At 38.4% G+C, this 22431-nt stretch overlaps 1 protein-coding gene and 1 long non-coding RNA gene across 2 annotated transcripts; one reads left to right on the plus strand and one right to left on the minus strand.

Annotated features, from left to right (window-relative positions):
* Positions 1–55: 55 nt before the first annotated feature.
* Positions 56–12187, plus strand: LOC310912570. Its single transcript, XR_014590682.1, has 3 exons — positions 56–244; positions 11320–11475; positions 11691–12187. It is a non-coding gene; the product is annotated as an uncharacterized lncRNA (long non-coding RNA).
* On the minus strand, positions 2163–15746 carry ACADM (acyl-CoA dehydrogenase medium chain). The gene is made up of 12 exons (XM_083867216.1): positions 15659–15746; positions 12427–12526; positions 11533–11630; positions 11342–11411; positions 9298–9398; positions 9132–9212; positions 8175–8305; positions 7002–7110; positions 6024–6164; positions 5851–5946; positions 4885–5133; positions 2163–2464 (listed from the first exon to the last, which is right to left on the minus strand). The coding sequence occupies exons 1-12, from the start codon at positions 15680–15682 to the stop codon at positions 2393–2395; spliced, it is 1272 nt and encodes a 423-aa protein (XP_083723342.1). The 5' UTR covers positions 15683–15746; the 3' UTR covers positions 2163–2392.
* Between the last annotated feature and the right edge of the window lie 6685 nt (positions 15747–22431).

A 22431-nucleotide genomic window follows, 5' to 3' on the forward strand; every position in this document is an offset into this window, starting at 1 on the left:
CTGCGCAGAACGAGCGGCGCTGCCCGCGCGGGCCCCCCTGTGCCCTGTGCCCTGAGGGGCGCCGGCGGCGGCCGCGGCCTTCCGCCTCCGCAGGCCGTCTGGTCTGAAACACGTAGTGAATTTAAAGTGCACTAACTCCAGCTGTTCACTTTCTTGAATCGCAGCAAACAGGACAGCGTTTAGAAATAAGTTTGGTTTCCTTCCTCAGTTCTATGGAAAAGCAAATCCAAGAATTTAGTCACAGGTAAAACGGGTAAAGATAACTGTCCTTTTGCTCAATACTGTCTCTCTTGCTTCCTAATTTAAACCGTCTTGGGTGATTATGTTCGTGATTACCAGCTCTTGATGTTGGCACATGTTCCTGAACTGTAGCAGGCAGGAACATCAAACAGGAAGTATTATGTATAATGCTGTATAATTGCATAGGACAGTCAAAAGTGCGGTCTGTTTCTTATATATGTCAAATACTTACCGAAGATGTTGCAGTATGAGTCTTCCTGGAGGAAAGTCAGTAATTTATAGCGACTAAACACTTTCTTTAAAGAACTGACTTCCCAGGTAGCTTACCCGAGAGGTAAGGATTGCAGAGCTTATACCTGATGACAGTAATAGTACCATCCAGCACTAAATTCAGATGACACATGAAAGAGACCAGACAGAGGCAAGGACATTTGGGAGGGAAAATGGAAATAAATTAATAGAATTATTGAGGTTTGAAGATACCTCTTGAAATTATGGAGCACAACCCACCTAATCAAGTAGGCTTAGCTAGAGCACGTTGAGTGGCTCAACTACCTGTTGTTTTGAGTATCAGAGACTCCACCACCTCTGCCAGCATATGACATCCCTCACAATAAAAGAATAAGTTGTCTTCCAGTGGAATCTCATGTATTTTAATTTGTTCCCATTGCCTCTTGTCCAGTCAGTGGGTACTACCAAGGCTGGCTTCCTCCTCTTAAGTGCATCCCATCAGGTATCTATGCACATAGATAAAATTACCCGAGCTTTCTCTTGTCCAGGCTAAAAAGTTAGCCTCTTCTCACGTGACAGATGCTTCAGGCCCTGAATATTTTAGTGGCCATGTGTTAGACTCTCTCCTTTAAGTCCCCACCTTTCTTATACAGGGGAGCCTAGAACTAGACCCAGTACAGCCTTATGTATCCAGTAATTTGTTCAAGAACTCCAAGGAATGTCCATTCTGCCAGCATTCCCAAGAACGGTCTATCCAAGGTTAAAAAAAAATCTAATTCCTTCTTCTTGTCTGTTCTTGCTGCAAACATACATTTTGCTTGCTGTAAAAAGTACATACATTGATGGAAAAGAATAATAGGTTTATATACAAGAAAGATATGAAGCTATTAGTGAGCATACTAAGGAGGGCAATGAAGATGGTAAAGGGCCTTGTGGGGAAGCTGAATGAGGAGTGGCAGAGGTCACTTGGTCTGTTTAGCCTGAAGAAGTCTGAGGGGAGACTCATGACAGTCTTCAACTTCCTTGTGAGGGGAAAAGAGACAGACACCGATCTCATCTCTCTGGTGCTCAGAGACAGAACCTGAAGGAATGGCTGGAGCTGAGTCGGGAGGTTTAGGTTTGATATTATGGGAAGATTCTTCCCCCAGAGGGTGGTCAGGCACTGAACAGGCTCCCCAGGGCAGTGGTCATGGGCTCAAGGCTACCAGAGCTCAAGCAGCACAGGGACCATGCTCTGGGGCACAGGGTGGTATTTTTGTGCAGGGCGAGGGGTTGGACTTGATGGTCCTTGTGGGTCCCTCCCAACTTGGTGTACTCTGTGATTCTGTGTTTAAATATACTGGATTTTAAATAAAAAACTTACTGTGAGTCATTGTTAAGGGAAAGCTACACATTTTCACTTGAAGTGACTCATGCTCATTTAATACCTACATGCTTCAGAGTCTAAAGGCCAGATTCTCTCAAGCTGACACTGATACAGCTGGATAGTATATATATCCTCAGCACAGACATATGCAGACAATAGCAATGCAGGCTTTCCTGGTGCCCAACTGGAACAGCTGTTCAGCTGCCTGGGGCAAGAGCATAGAGAAACTGAAATACAGCTATTAACATACTTCAGAAATTGTATTTTGGGTTAGTTTTCTGGTGTAAGTGATATGACAAGCAAAATTAATACAAACCAACCACACTTCTCTTAAAAATATTTTATTAAAATGCAGCATTAATTGTCAAAAATTACATTTTGATTATCTTATTTTAGAGTGAGAAGAGAATCAGTGCATAATAATGAACATAATAAAAATATTTTGAAGGATTTCTTTTCTTCATCCCTTTTTAATTCTATTGAGAAACACACTAAAATCTTTTTCCATAGGAACACAGAACACTACAGGAGCACCAGACGCACTTTAGACATTTTTTAAGCCTTAAATTTGCCAACATGTTCACGAGCTATGATCATTCTTTGAATCTGAGCGGTTCCCTCATAAATCTGAAAAGAAGAATTGCAATAATGTTACTGGGTGTTTTTTAAAATGTTTTAACAGGTGTACATTTGTAAACCTCCATGGCACTAATCCAGAGTGGATTAGGATGTGCAGGAAGACAGAAAAAACAGAGAAAATTCCGTGTGACAGAATAGTAACACTGGGCTAAATGAAATGTAACTCATACAAGATACTGAAGAAGTCTTGTTTTCTCAGGTGCTCTTATCTAAAATCAGTAGGGCTCTCATGAAAACAGACAGGTGACAACATTCCTCTTATTTCAGGAAGAAAATACATTATTTAGATTTCTCAAAGTAGGATCTGAAATCATGGGGAGAAAGGAAAAAGATTACTTTTCCTTAATTGTTGTCTTTGACTAGCCTTTCAAGGTCATACCATATGTTGTCTCTGATCCATTTGTTTCCATTGTTTCTTCTTAACTAGAACTCTCTCCCATACAGTTTTGTTTGTGCTTTTCTTTATTCTTGCATTGTCTTCTAGAAACAGCCCACATCATCCCCCTGTTCTGTTTCTTTGCTGGCAGCAAAGTCAACAATAGACAAAAAAGCACCTGTGAAGTTCTAATGCCAAAGGAGGACATTTGCTCCACAGGCATACTGCACTCTAACCAAGGGCTGAGGCAACATAGTTTAGAGGTCTTAATGTTGTGGCTCCCAGTTCTGCCAGAACTTGTTTTGGCAAATTGCTGAAAATCATGCAAATTCACTTATAGGAATAATCTTTCCAGGAACCTTAAAGAGCATTTTAAAAATAAGAATGCTATAACCTGTGTTCACATTAGCATTCTGGTTCAGAACAAGCTGTTGATTCCCAAGGTGAATCCTGCTGCCGCTTGTACCCCATGTTGATCCAGTCCACAGAGCAGACTGTGTTTTGTGAATACTAGGTGCCTTCTGAAACCAACTGAAATGGAAGCTCTGCTTTCTCTCTATACTAAAGATTCACCAATCCCTAGGAAAGCCATAATGGTCCAAGCTTGCACCTGGACCCTAACAATTGGATGCCTATCAGGAACATACATTCCAAGGGACCAAACAGGCTGGCTATGAACTCAGTCTGCTCAAACTGCTTAGAGTGTAGCTGTCAGGGTCTCGGCAGCTGTTCCTGCAATCTACCAAACCACTCCTTTTGCACTAAATTTGCACTTGCTGATGAAGACAGCCGTGGAATTCAAGTGTAAAGACATCACAACTCACAATCGTCTTAAGTAATTACAGTAAAGGTTTTGGTTTATAAGCTGATGGAAGTAGTTTCAAGATTCCTTGACAATTAAAGAAGTGGAATTAAAGTGTGGAAATCTCCCAAATTTAAGGGTTTTCAAACCTAAGAGTTTCTACCAAAGTAGCCTAGATTTGTAGCCAGACAAAACTAGGACACAGTAAGGACACATAAAGATGTTATCAGTAAACACAATAAAAGGATCATGTAATACCAAAAAAGATCAAACATATGAAAGACAATTTGAAAAATCATGTTTTTCTGCATGCAACATATGGCCAAAAGTATATACCATCTGGAATTGAGCAGTAATACAGCAAAGCACAGTGAAGTGCAAGATAAAATCAAGAGACATGGACAAAATAATTGCAAGACAAAATCCTTCATTTTTACCCTTCATTTACTTAATTTCTATTATTAAACTGTTCTTATTCTCAATGCATGAGATTTACCTTTTTTTTCAATTCTCTCCACCATCCCTCTGGAGCAGGGAGGAGAAGGGAGTGAGCAGTTCTGTGGCAACTTAGTTGCTAGCTGGGGTTAAACTACAACACCATGATACTCAATACTGGTGCTACCGCAGCCACAGCCTTCTATGCAGCTTATAATACCAAAGTTTCAAAGTTTAACAGAAAAGAAAAACAAAAACCCAACCAAATAAAAACCACTTCTTCCCTCATAAGTAATTTGGGTAATAAACTGCTTTAGTGTTCAGGCTAGGAAGACAGCTAAACTATAAGCAGACATCAATCCAGGATACAGACAGATGGTCAGAAGATTTGCATCTCTGAAATTTTTCAAGAATGGTATGATATGTAAACCACCTCTACTTACAGAATACTAAAGCAAGCAAAATACCTGGTATTTTGATCAGGATATTTTTCCTAAGAGTTCAAAAACTTCAAAATTTGGAATCCAAGAACTGCAACGAGTTACCACATTAGGGGGGAAAAAAACCAAAACCACGCAATGTAACTTATTTCTCTTACGCAGTTTTAGCTTTCATCAAATGCAATGACTTTTGTATGGAAGTAATTTCCTGATTTGAATGACTTTCTTTAAATGGAAGGATTCCTGCTTTCATTCTAAAACTTTTTTTCAATATATGTACATCATGATTTGAAGTAAGTAGCCATTAGTTTATTCTATATAAAATTTATGCATTATCACATTTTCTTTTACTTACCTGGTAGATTTTAGCATCTCTCATTAGTTTTTCTACAGGATATTCAGTATTAAATCCATTTCCTCCAAAAATCTGTACTGCATCTGCAGCTACTTGGTTTGCAATGTCACCAGCAAATGCCTTTGCAATGGAAGCATAGTAGGTATTCCTGCGACCAGCATCGACTTCCCATGCAGCTCTCTGGTAAGCCATCCTAGCGAGTTCAACTTTCATTGCCATTTCAGCAAGCAAGAAAGACACTGCTTGGTGCTATGATGAAAATAAACTAGGTTAATATTGCCTATGTGACATCCAAGAAAGATGTAATAATCTCCTTAATACGGTGGGGTTTTTTGTGGTTTTTTTGTTTTTTTTTAATAAAAAATTCAGTAATTGTACAAGAGAAGTTCTACAGAATATGCATCACACTCTCATATATGTATGTTGAATTATACTCTTAAGTTTTCAGTTTCCAAATCCATTTAGTCATAGGGATTAAATACTGATTAAACAGCAGTTGAAGTTGTTCTTTCCTATTTATGAGATTGGTATTTAGCTTGCTGTTTATTCATATTTTTTCAAAACTGGTAAGCAGCATGATGGACAATGTATTTTACTGGCGTTAATACTATCTCTTGTTTCATATACCTCAGATGTTTTCTTCTTTCCTGAAAATCCCTCCATTAGCACTGAAAAACTTAAATATGCCTTGCTGGTACATAGTTCTGAGCTTCTGGGCAGAATTTTCTTTCTGCTTTTACTACTATCATTGATAACTTGAAAAATCATTGAAAAATTCTTGAAGTTACCACATAGCTAAGTTTACTTATGGTGCAACCTATACACTTGGAAACCACAAAATGGCAGAGGTATGATATAAAAATTAAGGAAATAAAAATATCAAGGAATAACCTTGACAAATCAGTAGCAGTAAATCTGGTATGAAAACATAAGCTTTTATTATAGTCTGTCTGCCCCCATACTTACTTCAACAATTGGTTTCCCAAAGGTTTTTCTCTCCAAAGCGTATCTAGTAGCTTCATCAAGGGCTCTTTTTGCTAATCCAACAGCACCAGCTGCTACCTAAATTGAATACAGGCCAGAATAAAAAATCAGAAATTCCTGCTCTATTTTATAAACAATTCTTTTCTGATACTTACAGGTGGTCTGGTCTTATCAAAAGCTCCCATTGCAATTTTAAAGCCAGCTCCTTCAGCTATCAATACATTTTCTTTTGGGACTCTCACATCTTCAAAGACAATGCCTCTTGTATCTGAGCAGCGTTGACCCATATTCATTTCCTGAAGTGGGAGATTTACAGATATGCTACTAAATTGGATTATTCAAAGGTACAATATGTTTTCATTCTTTTATCAATTCAAAGCATATAGTTTTTCTTCCCCAAAACACTTAATCTAAAAATTACCACATACAAGACAAATACTAATTTTGTACTGGCAGACCAGCATGCTCTTAACTTGTCTAAGCTGGGCAGTTTACTTTCTCCTCATATCAGATTAGTTTTCTGTTGCTGTAATCAGTCTTCTTGTCTTCTTTTAGTTCAACTATCTTTGGGATGCAAGTGGAAAAAGAAAATAAAAGAATCTAATATGCAGGAAGTACAGGTGTACTACAAATGAATAAATAAGTGAGATTTTCAAGTTTTCAGATTTCTTGCCTAATGTTCAACATTCAGTTTTACCTACTATTAAAAAGAGTACATTCTGTAAAGAGAGAACCAGCATCGGTATCTCCAAGGCCTCTTCTTTGACCAGCATGAGCTAAAATTAAAACTCACTAGGTGTGTATTTACGGTCAAAATTGTCCAACTTGCTTCTTCTTTCAAGGCATACTACTTCTTATATATTGGCACCTGCCAATACAGTAGTTCTCAAAGACTCTTTTGCAGCCACTCAAAGTAGTCATCTGACTTTAGACCATTCAGAATAATTCCTTTTCTGAATTAATAGCTTTAAATTAATGTTTTATGAATAGTTCCTCTATGTTGGCTGTACATTAGCATATGAAACTGTTCAGTTGTGTAACAGTCTTTTTTCTTTAGTGGTACATTTGTTTTATTATTGGTTTAGAACTGAACAATAATTCCTGGCTTGTCGAACAAGAAATAAAGTCTTCACCTTTCTTCCAATTTGGATCCCCGGGCTATCTGCTTCCACAATGAATCCAGTAAAGGCTTTGCTTGCAGGAGCTTTTGGATCTGGATTAGTACGTGCTAGCAAAAAATACCTAGTGTAAAATAAAACAGATGGATGCAGTTTATCCTCACAATTAACGAGAGATATTTATCTAGCACTTAAAATATCTTTATGTGCATTTCTACCATATAATAAATTCTGTCTGTGAGTTAACAACCCTTCTTTCTTGCCCATCCTGAAAATAAAAGGACAGGGAGCAAGAGAGCAAAAGTTACAAAGATTCAAGATTTCGTAACATGCAAAGATTCCCTACCTTCTCCATGTATTGTAAGTCTTTATGATGTTAACAGCTTCCCAAATAGTACAAAAGAAACCTATTAATAGTATTTACATAAAAATTAATGCATAGGGCAGACATTCTTGGATGTAAGAGTTATCACCTGATTTCAAAGATCTTGATTTTATTTTTCAAAGTGTAAGTTGTAAATAAGTATTTCTCTTAGAAATTACACAGCTGTAAATCACTTTTATGGTATTCAGTAAGGTCAAAAGAAATCTGATAGATTGTCTTTGGTGGGTCTGGCTTCAACAAAAAAATAACTAGGATATTCAGTTTTTGGTTAAGTGTATAAAGTTTTTTCCACTTAAATTCAGGGGAATTTCCGTGTTGTCAATCAGTGTGATGCAAGACATGATTTAAGAGGTTTACATTGTAATAGCACGTTCCAGACAACACAGCCATATCTGCAATTTTTGACAGATGGAAAAATGTCTTCTTTTCAGAAAATAAAAAGTAACAGTACAATCTAACAGCGTTCCTAGCTTCACTAGGAGTAAGAGGTGTTTCTAGTTAAATCACATTTAATTTTGATAGTTTCAAGATTCAAGAGACCATTCTTGAATGTGGAGTCACAATGTCATCACTCATTTTCCTTTTTAGGCTTTGCATAGCACTCGAGACTGCATTTGCATATGCTATCCTGCTAAACTGGGCAGAGATTAAAATGTAATCTGCTGAAACACAGAAAACATTCAGATTTTTTTTCTGAAGGATAGGTCTTTAAAGGATAGGTCTTTAAAGAATTTCACTGAGGTTGGAGGGGTGGGGTAAAGCCACTACATAACAGCATAGAACTGTGACACCAGTTAACATACCAGTTCGCTTTCCCTCCATTTGTGATCCACATCTTCTGACCGTTAATAACATATTCATCTCCTTTCTTCTCAGCCTTTGTTTTTATACCAGCCACATCAGAGCCTGCTCCAGGCTCTGTTACACAGTAAGCCTAAAAGAAATTAAGATGTGAAATCTTGGGGAATAAAAGTTCTATCTTTAGTCAACTGCAAATTAATGCAGATTATGTGCATGAAGGTTTAAGTGAACTGCATGGTAAAATCCAAGCACCAAACAAACAAAACCCCCACTAAAATCCCCAAACAACCCAACACACAGACCCCTTCCCCCTGGAGAGAGCTGTCCGAGTAAGGGTTAATTTTCTTTATAAATCCATAATAATACATAAAATTGGCTTTTAATCAAACAGAAACATTCTGTAACCCTTAAGTTATTACTTTCTCGGGCTTCAAAAATTCTGATGTGAAAGCCGAGGATCTTTAAAGTCTGAAAATAAGAGCACTGAGTAACGTTTTATGTTTACTGAGTCCTTCAATTTAGGAGGCTTAGTTGTAGATTTAGATACATTGTACACAAGTCTTTGCTTCTTTCTATGCAGCAAGTACTGTTTTATGTAATATTTAAGATCACAGATAGAGTTTAATTCCCATTCAAGTTAAGGGTCTCCTTACACAAACCTTGTATTTTTCTTAAACGTCTACAACCCTTTTTGAAAGGGAAATAAAAACTATTGATTTTTGGGAAGTGACTTAGGATGGGGATAATTTTCCATTTACTTACTGGATGCATCTCATTAGGTATTTGCTAATTTTCAGTAAATGTCACTGTTTACATACAAATCAAAAAGGGCTAAGTTGTGAGTACATGTAAGTGTTCAGGGGAAAAAAATAGCAAAAAAGAGGAAAAAAGAAAAGAAAAAGGAGTAATACTGTTAATATGGTTTAGAAACATTCCACAATACAGCACATAATACTTACACACATAATTGGTTCCTCTGTCATTCTTCCTAAGTATTTTTTCTGCTGATGCTCATTTCCTGCAATAATAACTGGCATTTGCTGAAAGAAAATATTTAGACCTTAATCTGGCTCTTTCAAGTGCAGAGATTGCAGTTTAAGGGATGTAAGGAAACATGGCACTTACCCCTAGGGAGTTTGCTTCAATGGCAGTTTGAACCCCTGTACATCCATAAGCTAACTCTTCTGTAATAAGGCACGCTTCAAAACTGCCTAGGCCAAGGCCACCTACGGTTGAAATATTTAAGTTACTCAAGGGGATTTAAATTATAACGCATTAATATTAGTGATTTACACAACAAAATTAACAAAAATGTATTCTTCCACATACATATAATTGTGTACTGTTTGGTTAGGCATTCTCACACAAGCATTCTAACTAAATCTTCGTCAGAAGAGTAATGGGTGATTTGAAAATTAGGTATCATGTGTCCAGAGTTATTGTTTGATTAATGTGGGACAACTTGCACAAAGTGGCAAGAATGTACCGCTCACATTTTTTTACTACTGTACATTGAAGAATTAAGAGTTCCTAGGAAGCAGAGAAAGGGCTCCTGAGCCAAAAGCATTTGGGAACCAAACAGTGTCCGTATTAGTAGACAACCAACGCAGTAATCTGTTCCTGACAGAAGCCAACACTGCAGGAAACTGGACAACACAACATACAAATACAGTAACAACTACCTCAAAAATATTTTCCTGAACTTTCAAGTGACTTCTTCGGCCAAAGAAATAATTCTCTTTGGTATCTTTGTTATGCCAACCCTTGACAGACATCTGTTACATGAATTTATCCAGTCTCTTTTTGAATCTATGTAAAATCTTAGCACCTATATTCTACAGGGCAATAAGTTGCAAATTAATTCCACACTGCATTTGGAACCATCTCCTTTCACCTGTTTTGAATCTACCATCTGCTGACAATATTTTGATGCCTTCTAGTTATACTGAAAGGGACAGTGAACCGTTGATCCCTTTTCACACTCTTCCATGCCACTGACATTTTTGTCATTTCTCCTATAGAATTTACATCTCACACAGAAGATGAAACTTTTATAATCTTTGTAATCCTTTTAGAAACCTTCTCCATTTCCCCAATACTCTCTTGAGATCGAAGGATCTGACTATATAATGAGTTAAAGAGGCAAATACAATTCGGTTTCAGGAAGCAGCATAATTATGCCTTCTGATTTTTTATTCATTCCCTTAAGGGTCCCTCGTGACCTTAGATTTTACAGTTTTGACCATTTCTTGAGCATTATGCTCATGTTCACAGGATCCAAAGATATCTTTTCTGAGAGGCAGTATCTAGTGCACTGTATATCGTTTCTCTGTGAAGTTCAGATTGCTTCTTTCCCTTCACATGTGCAACACTTTTTCTTTTTGGAATCACATTGCCATTTTAACTCCCACTCTGTTTCATGACCTTTTCCTGCAGCTCTCTGAACCAGATCATCTCTTCTATGGTGAATAATTTAGTATTATCAGCAAACTCTGTCACCTTTGCATTTACGCCCTTTTCCAGTTTATTTATACACATCTCAAATAGCACAAGACCTAGCAAGGCTGTGCTGCTAATTTTGCCAGTATGAAACCTGATGACTTTTAAAACTTATTTTAGAAGCTCTGGCATTCTTGATCAACCAGCCATCCTTTGTTCACACATTTATTAGCTACTCCAGAGAACGCTAATGATTTTATGAGGTATGAATTCCTTTCACTAAAACCCTTCTCTAGCATATCATGTTTGTCTGTATCATTCATACATCATATGAGCCAGGACTCTGCTGTACTGCACTTAATCTAAACTGAAAAACTCTCCTTCTGGGATATACTCCTGAATTGTTCCAGCCTGTATCAGAAACTAGAACAAAAGATGACCTTCTAATTTCTCTGCCTAATCATCTGACAGTGCACCAGGGGAACATTAAGCAGCTGTAATCACCCTAGAAAAATCTGGTCATAAATTACTAAACCATAATCTGTCTAATTTGTCCCCTGATTACATCCATACGTAGTAACACACTTGTATGTGTCAACCTGCCTACTGATTAAATTTAGATTATTCAAGTATGTGACTATTCAGTACAGAATCCATAATTACACGCAGGCATCTCATCTAATGTCTTTTCATTGTTTCATTTCACAGATTAAAAAGAATGTTTACTTACCACAGCTTTCCGGTATGTGTGAATTCATAAGACCAAGCTCCCAAGCTCGTTTTATAAGTGGAACAGGATACTGAAACAGGCATGGAAAAATCACCTTCTGATTCACCGCAACCAAAACTTCTAATTTTATGCAGGTTAAGATAAAAAGTCTGTTTTTTTCCAATTTTCCCCTTACACTATGCTAGATTTACCTCTCCAGTTTTGTCATATTGTGCAGCAACAGGAATAATTTCCTCCAAAGCAAATTTACGAGCAGTAGCTTGAAACTCTTTCTGTTCATCAGTAAGTTCTATTTTAAAACAGGAAGAGAAAAAGAACATAAATCCTCTGCTGTCTTTTATTTTGCCAGTTGTCAAGACTACAACAAAAAAGAAACGAGCATCTGTCCAGGACAACCCAAACCACCACTATTTGAGGCTCTCCAGGAAGCAAAAAGGCTCAGGTTCCTCTTACTCCTGGGAGAAAACCTCCATTGTTCCCTGATCAACCCCTACATGCACTTAATTATGTCTGATGAAATTATCCACAAAATATTGAAAACGAAGTAGAGAGGACTGTGTAAAACAAAATGTATTACCAAAAGAAACAAGAAGAATGCTGTTTTAATTAAGTGCATAAAAAGACAGAGGTTGCCCAAAGATCCTGACTCTTCACTTTCAAACATCTAGCTCTGATCCTCTAAATTTACTTGTATATATGTCATATATAATATTCCAAGATGAAGATGAATTTTTTACATTTCTTGATAACCAAGTTCAACTATAACTACATTTAGGTACTGTAACACTGAAAACAGCAATATGAGGTAAGTATTCAAAGCTAATAAGACACTTTGGCAAAAATAAACCCTTAAGACAGATGTGAGTTAAAAAAAGAAGAAAATCTTAAGAACACTACACACCTATCTGCCTTGCCTCAGCTGGGATAAAGTTACTTTGTTTTTCAAACTATTTTTAAATAGAAATATATTTTAAAAACACCTTCATTTTTAATTCATGGTGAACTACAATATACAGTATTATTTCTTTTTAACTCTGCAATTTGCCTGCTATTGTTACTTTTCTTTCAAAAACTATACTACTTACCAAAGCTAAACCCAGCTCCAGGTTTGCCTACATGTAAATTTTGTGCAGGTTTATTAGAATAGGACCTCCATCCGTGCCCTGCGATGGTTTGAAGCATTTGCTAAAGAAGAAAAGAACATGAGGTATAAAGTCTTTACAGCTCAAGGCTTCTAAAGCTACAAAACTATCTGCAGCACAACTTTAAAAGTAGCCTCCCTCTCTAGAAACAGAATCACATCAAGTATAATACAATTAATGCAGTGATAATGAATTACTGGCTATGTTGTGTGTTCCTCATGTGGCACACAGCACTTACATGAACGGGGACACCTCTACTTGGAATCTCAGGCTTTAACAGGACCAAGGGCGAGTGAACTGCTGTTTGCACTTTTAAGTACTGTGCAATTGAGTATTTTAAAATTATTAAGCATAATTAAAATTTATGTTCACAGAGACACAGCAATATATATTTCTTTCATTTATACACACACTCATCAAAGTTCATTTTCTGGTCCTCTAGTGAATATCCTATTAATCACTCTTTACCTACATGCAGATTTAGCAAGATTTTAAAAACAACCTATCTATTAGCCAATAAATCAGAATATTTTCATAACATCCTAGCATAATCTCTGCTTTAATAAGCTGCTGCCACTGACTCGTGGTGATTATTATTATTATTATTACTGTCCTCCAAATAGGAGAGAACACCACAGACTGTCTGAAGTTTATTTTTCCTCCTAATACTTATCACAAATTTATTCTTTTTCATTGTAAATACTTTCTCTGCTTTTTTTAATTTAGAGCCCCAAATATTGTTGCTACAGCTATTTTCAGAATGTCTTAATATTGTGCAAAAACATGTCTGAATTTGTTTTAAGAGGATGGTTTACTCTCTTCAGGAGCTATGAATCTCTGAAATGTTTGGAAATCAGTGAAAAATACATAATTTGATAATTTTTTAGGATGACCAAAATCAATATTGCAAAAACAAACTTGCCTAAACACTAAGGAAAGGCTTCTTCTTGATTTTCTTCTGTGAAAATGTAAATTGTGATCAGAGCAGTCACTTATTTCCTAGCATTAAAATAATTGAATTATTGATAGTAATGCAAAAAATATCACATAAACTCTAGAAGACAAGGACATTACAGAAAGTTACATATCTGGGGAGGAAACAAGTATCTTCAAAAATGTTACAGTAGATAAACTGGGATCTTAAAAATAATACTACTATACTATAGATGGTTATAACACAGCACAAGCATGAAGAATACTGCCAATAATAGGTATCAACACTGTGAAAAAAAGTATTTCCAGAGGATACTGAAAACATCTATAAAATTCAAAGAAGAAATGCAGAAGGACCACTGCTAGGCACAGAAGAGGGAGAGGCTATGACATATTTGCATGCTGTGCTGGTAATGTCAATTTATTAATTCCTCAGGATTGCACTGTGCAATAGATAATATATTTTTCATTTCGAATTTTTAGAAACAATAGACATTGTGAAACAGTATCTTGCTAAGTTTTCTGCTACTGCTGCATTTCTCATATTAAAAACTAAAACAACACCACAAAAATCTAGAAAGACCTTGATTCCTCAGAATTAATTACACCTTATTTTATCTGGAAAAAAGATGAGATTGAAAAAAAGTCAGATAATTGTAAAGTTTTTTCTTCTCTTTTTTTAAGGATAGACCACCAAAAGATTTTACCTACACTTGGAAAAGTACTGGATTCAAACTAATGCTAAAAGTGATACTCTGTATGAAAGAAGCTGTAAAATTAAAACCAGTGACCTTATGTCTGTTGTGGTATAGTATGCACACTGAGGATTACTCTGGAAAAACTCATAAACACAAATATGGACAGATGGGATTCACAGCTGGAAGCTGCATGACTTATCAGGTGACAAAGGATGAGGGTTTGCTCCGTGTAAGAATTTGGATGACCATCTGTCTATTTGTCAACGCTCCTGTTCCTTGACTCTGAGGAGCAGTTAGATTCAGTGACCAGCTACTGGTAGTGATGTTCAGATGCAACTCCTACTGCACTTCCTTGCACTATTGTATAAACTCTGTCTCAATTACAACTCTGATCATCAGTGTGGTGAGACTAACACTGGAAGAATGTGCTGTCAGGAAAAGGGTATGACAAGGCTACTCACAAAAGAACCTGTTCAAAAAAAAAATCACATCACAGAAAATGGTGGGACAACAATATGCTAAGGGTCACTAACCTTGATTCTCCCTCATGTATCTCAGGGCGAAAATGAATTATCAAGAGCAGTTTGTTGCTGGGGTAACAGATCAGGAGGTTGAACTTGATATAATAATTTCCTCCCTATGGGCTTCCTTTTCTTAAAGCATTACTTTTGATCCATGAGATACCAGCTTCAGATGGAGACTTCTTCCCTCACTGATCTCCTTCACTCTCACAACACTTAGGACCTGTGGCCAAGCTGCATCAATTTGTGGCAAACTAACACTGTTCCCAGGGGGTGTGAAGGGCCTTTCAAGTAATTCAGACTCATGACTGCCTCTGGATATGGGGAATCCAGGAAAAGGCATGTGTAAATGCTAAATGTGTTTTGAATAGTTCTTATTTTCTAGTTTGAAGCTGAGGATATTGGTGGTTCAATGCAGTAAAAAGTTTGCACTTTAGAAAACCAACTATTATATTTCACCCGTTTTTTTTTTTTTTTTTTAATAACATAGGTAGTACAGCTAAGTATGCTAAAGGAAATGCTTTGGACAAAATACCCTGAACTCTTAACTCCGGTGTTTTGAAGTTTAGCCGTCTCCACCGTTAAATGGGAGGTGCCAGACACGCTGAGCACGGCGCGGCCTTTGCCACATGAGGAACCGCAAAGGCTGTGCAGTAACTCCACTGAAGAACGTCAGATGGCAATACCCGCCCGAACCGCTATGATTACGCCGCAAACCCGGGTAATACTGCGCGGCAGGAAAAGCAGCAGAACGGGCAGACTCCAGTGCGGGGGCTCTCCCCTCCGGAGCCGCCGCCCCGCCCGCGGCTGTTCCGGCGGTGACAGCGCCCGGGCTGGCCCCGCCCCTTCCGCCCCTTCCGCCCTTCGCCCTCTGCGAGCCCGCGGCCCGTCCCCGCCAGCCGGCCCCGCCACCCGCCCGCCAGCACCGGCAGCGCCTCGCTCCGTCCCGTCCCGTCCCGTCCCTCTCCCCCGGTCTTGTGTCCCCCGAGTGTTTGCCCGGCCCGGCCCGGCGCGGCCGCTCACCCGCGTCGCCCTCAGCGCGGCCATCTCGGCGGGAGTGCCCGGCAGCAGCGGCGGCGGCTTCGCGGGGCGGTCCGGGGTGGCCGGGGCGGTGCCACGGCGGCCGCCCACTGAGCCGGGGAATCCCGGGGCTGCCCCGCCCCGCCGGCCGCGCTCCGCTCCTGCCGGAGGCCCCGGGCGGGTTCTATTCCCGCGCCCGCTGGGGGAGGAACCGGCCCGGGCCTTCGCCCGCGGGCGGGGTGTCCGTGCCCTGGGCCGGGGCGGTTCGATCCTGTTTGCTGAGTGTCCCAGGCTGGCTCCGGTCAGCCACGTCACTCACCTGTCAGTAGAACAGCCCGTGTAAGCAGTTTCACTGTAATTTGCGCCTCCGGGAATCATAAACACGTGTTTCGGGGGTGTGCCAGGAACGGGAGAGTGACTGGGCCTGGCACACAGGAGTTGTTACCAACTGTGTTGATAATTACATAAAATATTCTTATAAATGCTCTTAATTCCTGTTGTATTCTAAAGGAAAAGCAATGCTTTTGGAAGTTATCTGCGGTGCATAAAATACACGCTTTTGAATATAATTGTTTCACTGTTGTGCAGCAGTGTTATTTAACTGTTTATTAAATCAAAGATTACAAGAAAAATGGCAGCCATTGATTTTTCTGTGAATTCTTTATTTGGTGTGAAATTTTAACAGGATTAACAAAAGTATTTTGCTGGAAGCTGGATTTTGAATAACATTTTATTTTGCATAATATTACAAAATAATATGCAACAAATATTTTTCCATCATTGTTGCCTTTTTATGTTTGGCTCTTAATTGCTTGTTTTGTTTCTGACAGTTGAGAGTATTGATTTTGTAGTTAATACCAATGAAACAGTTTGATAGAAAACTAGCCATATAAAAGTTATTTCCAGACATATTTATCAACTGTCTGAAAGGAGATGATTGTACTGTTTTATAGACTTCGTACTGTTGTGATTGCAGGTGATTACCTAAGGGAGGCATGTAGGCACCTTTGATTGAGTGAAAAGCAGCATAGACTGCTGCTTTTTCACTCTAATATCAGTAGAATTTTTTCCCTATACTTTAAGGGTAATTGAGTAAAAGGCATAAGCATAATTTATAACTCTATGTTGCTCAAGTATTTTTGAAGATTCTGTATGTTCCTGTTTCAAGTACACCATACCTTTGGAGTGTAAAGTTGTAGTGAAGCTTTTAAATACCAGCACTCAAAGTCTGCGTTTTGTGTTCAGTTTTATCTGGGTTCTCTTCCATAGATCATGTTTCTGAATATAGTGTGGGAATTTCATTACTGAGCAGTCCATTTTCTGTCTATATATTATTTAACTATTTGTGTGGTTTATGTGTATGCAATATCTTTGTATTCCTCAATTTATTTGTCATCACAACACTATGTTGTGATGATATATAAGGAAATACACTAATCTCATTTGAGAGCTTTAAAGTTTTAATTTTTGTTTGCGGCATGGATTATACCATGCATATGCTAAGATGGAGCACATCAAAATTCTAAAGATACATGGATGGGTTCAGAGTATGTATGAAAAGCTGATGTTGTATGTAATATATCCTGTCCTATATAACAAGCAACTTCAGCTGACTGATCATGATTAACACCTGTAAGAATGCTATACACTAAGCATAGTTCCTAGCTGCAGGGAGTGATTCATATCCCACAGTGATCAGAAATGAAACTTTATTTCTAGATGCCTTCAGATTAGGATCCATAGCCCTTTAGTAGTGAATAAGCTCTTTTTTGAGGTGAAGAGACAGCTTTTAATGAGGTTGAGGACATCCCTAAGGCAGAGGTTGGAATAAATCATTACACTGAGGGAATTATGACATCAGGAAGTAAAGCAGAACAATGCTGTTTGGTTTATACAGTGAAATGTTGTATTTAAGACCTAAAAAACATTTTGGAGTGTTTTTACTTCCAGCTTGATAGTGTTCCCTAGTAAGGGGTTGGAACACTTTGGGTACATTCCTAGACCATGTCTTCAAGTAAATTTCATCCAAAAATCAATTAATGTGCTCTTAGATTCTCTCTGTGAATCAAGTAAGACAGTAAGTGGGGACAATTTGGAGACTCCCTTCAAAACTATGCTCCTCACCTGAACTGAACTGTTCGTGTAGACAGAGACTGAGAAGGTGGTTGTCTGAAACTGTCCAATTGAAGAAACTGAGTCAGGAATACACCGAAACATTTGCTGTTGTCCAGGTTAGCCTTACACTAGAAACATCTTGGCATATGAAATTTGGTACTTGCTTCTGAAGACAGATGTCTATACTTTATTGAAGCAAGCTTCTGTTGTAAAAAGCTGCTAACCATCTGTGATCTCCTGCAGGGTTGTAGACATTAAAGAACAGAAATTGTTCCAGAAAAAGGAAGGAAAGAATCTGTGGAGCCAAGACAAAGGTATTCCAGGACATTTCTGCTAAATGACAGGAGCAACTGGGTTAAGGTACTAAAACCAGCTGCTCACTATGCAGCTTGCACTTATGAAACTATACCCTTGCTTACCTTCCTTCTCTCCTTCAAATTTTCTTGCTGCCTCTCTTCACATCTCCTTGAGTAAACGAATGAGAATTCTTTTGGCACTGTGTTGTCAACATAGTGTGATAGATGTCATGTATAAATTCGCGTATAAAATACTGTATTAAAAGCTTGGACTATTAAAAAGCTACTCGGGGGCATCTCCAGGATTCCAAGGCCCATTGTGCAGCTGTGAAACCACAAAATTTGCAACAGAAACGACAGGGCTGGACCCATTCATCAAGGATGCTACTCAAGGCCTGGTATCAATCTTTGTGGAGGATCCGAGGATGATCAAACCAGCACCCCAAAGGAAGAGTCACGGAAGACTCTTGAGATGTCTTTCATACTTACGGGGGAAACCTTTTCAAAACCTTACCTGGGAATAAAGAAACGCATGAATATTCGAACTTTCAATAGACTTACCTTCCAGACAGAAAAACTGTATAAAAACCCTACTCCGAGACCCAGCGTTTCTGGGCAAGGTTGGATGGCACCGTTGCTGCTGTCACCCTGTCCACCCAGCATTTGATCTGTGTTGTCCGATTTTATTGTGGCTTTTTAATTTGATCTTGGAAAATTGCTAAATAAATTCTTTTATTTTGGATTGGCTTCTAATCATTTGTAACAATAGTTTTTCCAAAGCCAATCTGGAGGAGAAAATTCAAAGCCCAGATGGTCCATGTCTACTAAGTGTTTGAAAATAGAGGGATATGAAAGATGGCAAGGTTATCTGTCAAAGCCTGAACTACTAGAACTTTGAGGTTCAAACTTATTTATATAAGGAGTGACAATAGATAAAAATTTCCATAAGGTGTACTTAGATTTTTTTTTTTCATTTCTTTCTGAAGCAGGAAATACAGCATCTGTCTTCCATTTTTATTTTCTCAAATGCTTACTACTGTGTAATATTTCTTAATTATTATTCCTCTGCTAACTTTTACTACAGTAAGAATTGTATAGTGCACAGTATGTTGCTTTATTAACCTAGAATACTCTCTTGTACATTAATGCATGATACTTATTGCTGAAATTTATAACTTAGCAAGTAAACACAGTAAGATTACTACATTACAAACTACAGCTCACTGTCATGGTTTAGGAATGGTATTCCCCAATTTAGTGCTCATGCTGAGACTCTCCAAACTACAAAGTACCCTGCCGCTCACTCGCTCTTCTTCTCCTCCTCCTGTGGCAGGCTAGAGAGAAGAATTCAGCATCTGTTTCTTGGCAGGATATTCAGGGCAATAAATCCAACAATAAAACATGGAGGGAGACACATTCTTACAGGAGCAAGCTAAATGGATTATGTGCACAAGATTTGACACTGCTTAGTCATAATCTGAGTTTGTACAGTCAGATAATAACCTGTTGGGGGTTAGATTTCTTCCTTTTTCTTTTTTTTTTTTTTCTTACAGAATTTTTTTCCTAAAAGTTGCTAGGAAACTAACTACTGGGTACTTATGGGTACTTAAGCAAAACAAAAGAGTGGCCAAAGTCGAGAGAGGAGTGTGGCATTTGGCTACACTTCTTTTATCTCTGGGAGTTTCCCTCAAGGGGAGAGAAGCCCTGAGATTTTTTGGGGGCAGGGAAAAAGCACGGGGCTGTGGGGGCTGCTGCCCTCGCGCGTTCAGCATGGGAAGGAGCAAGGAGGTCAAGTTCTTGCTTACGTACGGGGAGAATTCACCGTCATCACTAGAGCCCAGTCCTAGGGACCTAGCACCATCTGCTCATGTGTCCAGGAATCTTGAACTCGTTTTTCTTTCCTACCCTCATATCTGTGCCTGAGAGCCCCTCAATTTCAAGATTATAATCATTCAGAGGGAGGGGGTTTACATTCTCCGTTCCAAGGGAGGATTCTGCCTTCCCTAGCAGACACCTGTCTTTCAAACTAGGACATAACCTGATCTCTGAATTTCATTTCTGCAAATTCCATACTTTTCCATGCTCCTCCACTAAACATAAAAAAGTATAAATTGTATTATATAATGCTAGACATTGGGTTGTTTGAAGATATTGTAATGTCGTAGTTTAGGAATGGTACTCCCTGATTCAGAGCCCACCGTGACTATCCAAACAAAGCTGAGCGGCTGCTCCCGCTCCCTCTCTCACTCCCCCTACGGCAGGCTGGAGAGGAGAACCTGAGGTGTAAAAGGTAAAGGTCATGGGTTGAACAGTTTATTGGGAACAGCAAGGAGATAAGAAAAATTACCAGTAAGTGGAACAATAATGATAAAAGTGTGCAAAAGAGAGAGCGATTCACATGCAAAATGCTCATTACTCCTGACTACTCCAACTAGAAGCAGCCCCTTCCCCCCCCACCCCAACAATGGTGAGAGGTAAAGAATAACCTCTGAGTCCTGTCCCTGTGCCTCCTGGCCACTGCAAAAATTAACCTTGTCCTGGCCAGAACCAGCATGCTTATCCCTTAAAGTCAGTTACTGTATTCTAGGCTGAACTATTATTTTTATTAGTAATTTAAAGTGCTTTACAGCTTTCGGGTTTTTTTAATTGTTATTGTGATACATGGTATAAAATAATTCGTGCTTTAGGATTAAAGATTTCAGGAATTGTGAAACCACAGGCTGCTACAGGGGAAGAAACTGATTTGCAATAGTGGCAGCATCGAAGATGGGCCTCCTCCAGGGATGGGCAAGTCCCTGGTGATCAACACCCAATATGCACCTATGGTAAGATAATTTGTGTGTCAAGGGCATGCATCTCAATGCTGGATTCCCGTAAAAAGAATCAAGTATTCATCCCTTCCCCGCCCAGAGATCAGCACCCGACATGCATCTGTGGTAAGATAATCTTTGTGTCAAGGGCGTGCATCCCAATACTGGATTCCCGTAAAAAGAATGAAGTATTCATCCCTTCCTGGAAAACTTTTCCACAGACCGGCAACAAGAAAAAGAAGGACTAGGTCAGATCAAAGATCTGTTTGGCATAGTATCCAGTTTATGGCACTGCAACAAAGGTCAGGAGATGGTTCCAGAACAGATCATTTACCAATAACACAGTGACTTTTTTTTTTTTTTTTTTTTTTTTTTTTTTTTTTTTTTTTTTTTTTTTTTTCCCTCCAAAATTTTTTCAATTTGTAAGTTTCCTGAGCTGGAGGTGATGCCTTTGTGTTTAACAATGCTTCATAGATGTCTCTTCCGTTAACTTCACTGGCTGCTTTTTGAATGTGTTGGGAACCACAGCTTAGTTTCTGCACTAAGAAGAACCGCTTCAGGTTGTTTCTTTTTAATCAGACATCTGCCAAATGAATTTGTGGTCCCTACTTCTTGAATTCAAACAGACACATTCAAGCATAACATCTTTGAAGCAGTCATCCTCTTTAGGTCAAAGATTTAATAAAAAAATATGTTTTAATAAAAAAAATAATAAAAAATATTATATCCTCATAGCAATTTCTTTTCCAAGCTGAATAATCATCTTTGAGTACTTTCTACAATGTCTTAGCTTCGTGTCCAAGAATCAGAATCATAAAGTCGCTCATGTTCTTGCAAAAAGATAAGAGTATAACTTCTGTGGTCTTTTTGTGTGCTTTTCTGTTACCCTTTTTTCTTACCTCTGAACACTAAAGTGAAAATTTTCATACATTATCTATGATAACAAGATGTGGGATGTAATGGTCAACTCATCTTTGTACATAATTATTTCTCTGCACCCCTTATCCATGTCATTTTACATTTTATTTGCCCTGAGCTTATCTGAAATTCTTTCAGCCCCATAACTATTGGCATCAAATTTTCCCATTTCAGTATTCCTCTCCTTTTTTAAATCTTTGATGAGTATCTGGAACAAGAGTCCCAACATACAAGCCTTTGAGATTCCATGGGTTTGAGATTCCACCAATTGAGCAAATTTTTGATTAGTCTTCAGATTTAAAAAAAATATTTTTCATATGGTTATGTGGATGGTAAAGGATATCTTTAAGGATATCTGGCCATAAACCTTTTCAGTGCAGAAACAGAGGAAGACAAACAAGAACATGAAGAGACTGACAAATGGTAAGGAAGTCAGGGATGAGACACAAATCAGACAGTCATACTAAGTGATGAGGAATGTTTATTTCAGTACGATTATCTGATCAAAGGTCGTGTCAAGTGAGATAACAAGAAAAGGTGGAAAGCCATAAGCAAAATACGGAGACACAAACTTGACAGTCAAAGATAATAGTGACAAAGACAAGAAACAAACTGCCTCTCAGTAAACTACAGGCAA

The sequence above is a fragment of the Zosterops lateralis genome (genome assembly GCF_965231275.1).
Source record: "Zosterops lateralis genome assembly, chromosome: 9".
Lineage (NCBI taxonomy): Eukaryota > Metazoa > Chordata > Aves > Passeriformes > Zosteropidae > Zosterops > Zosterops lateralis.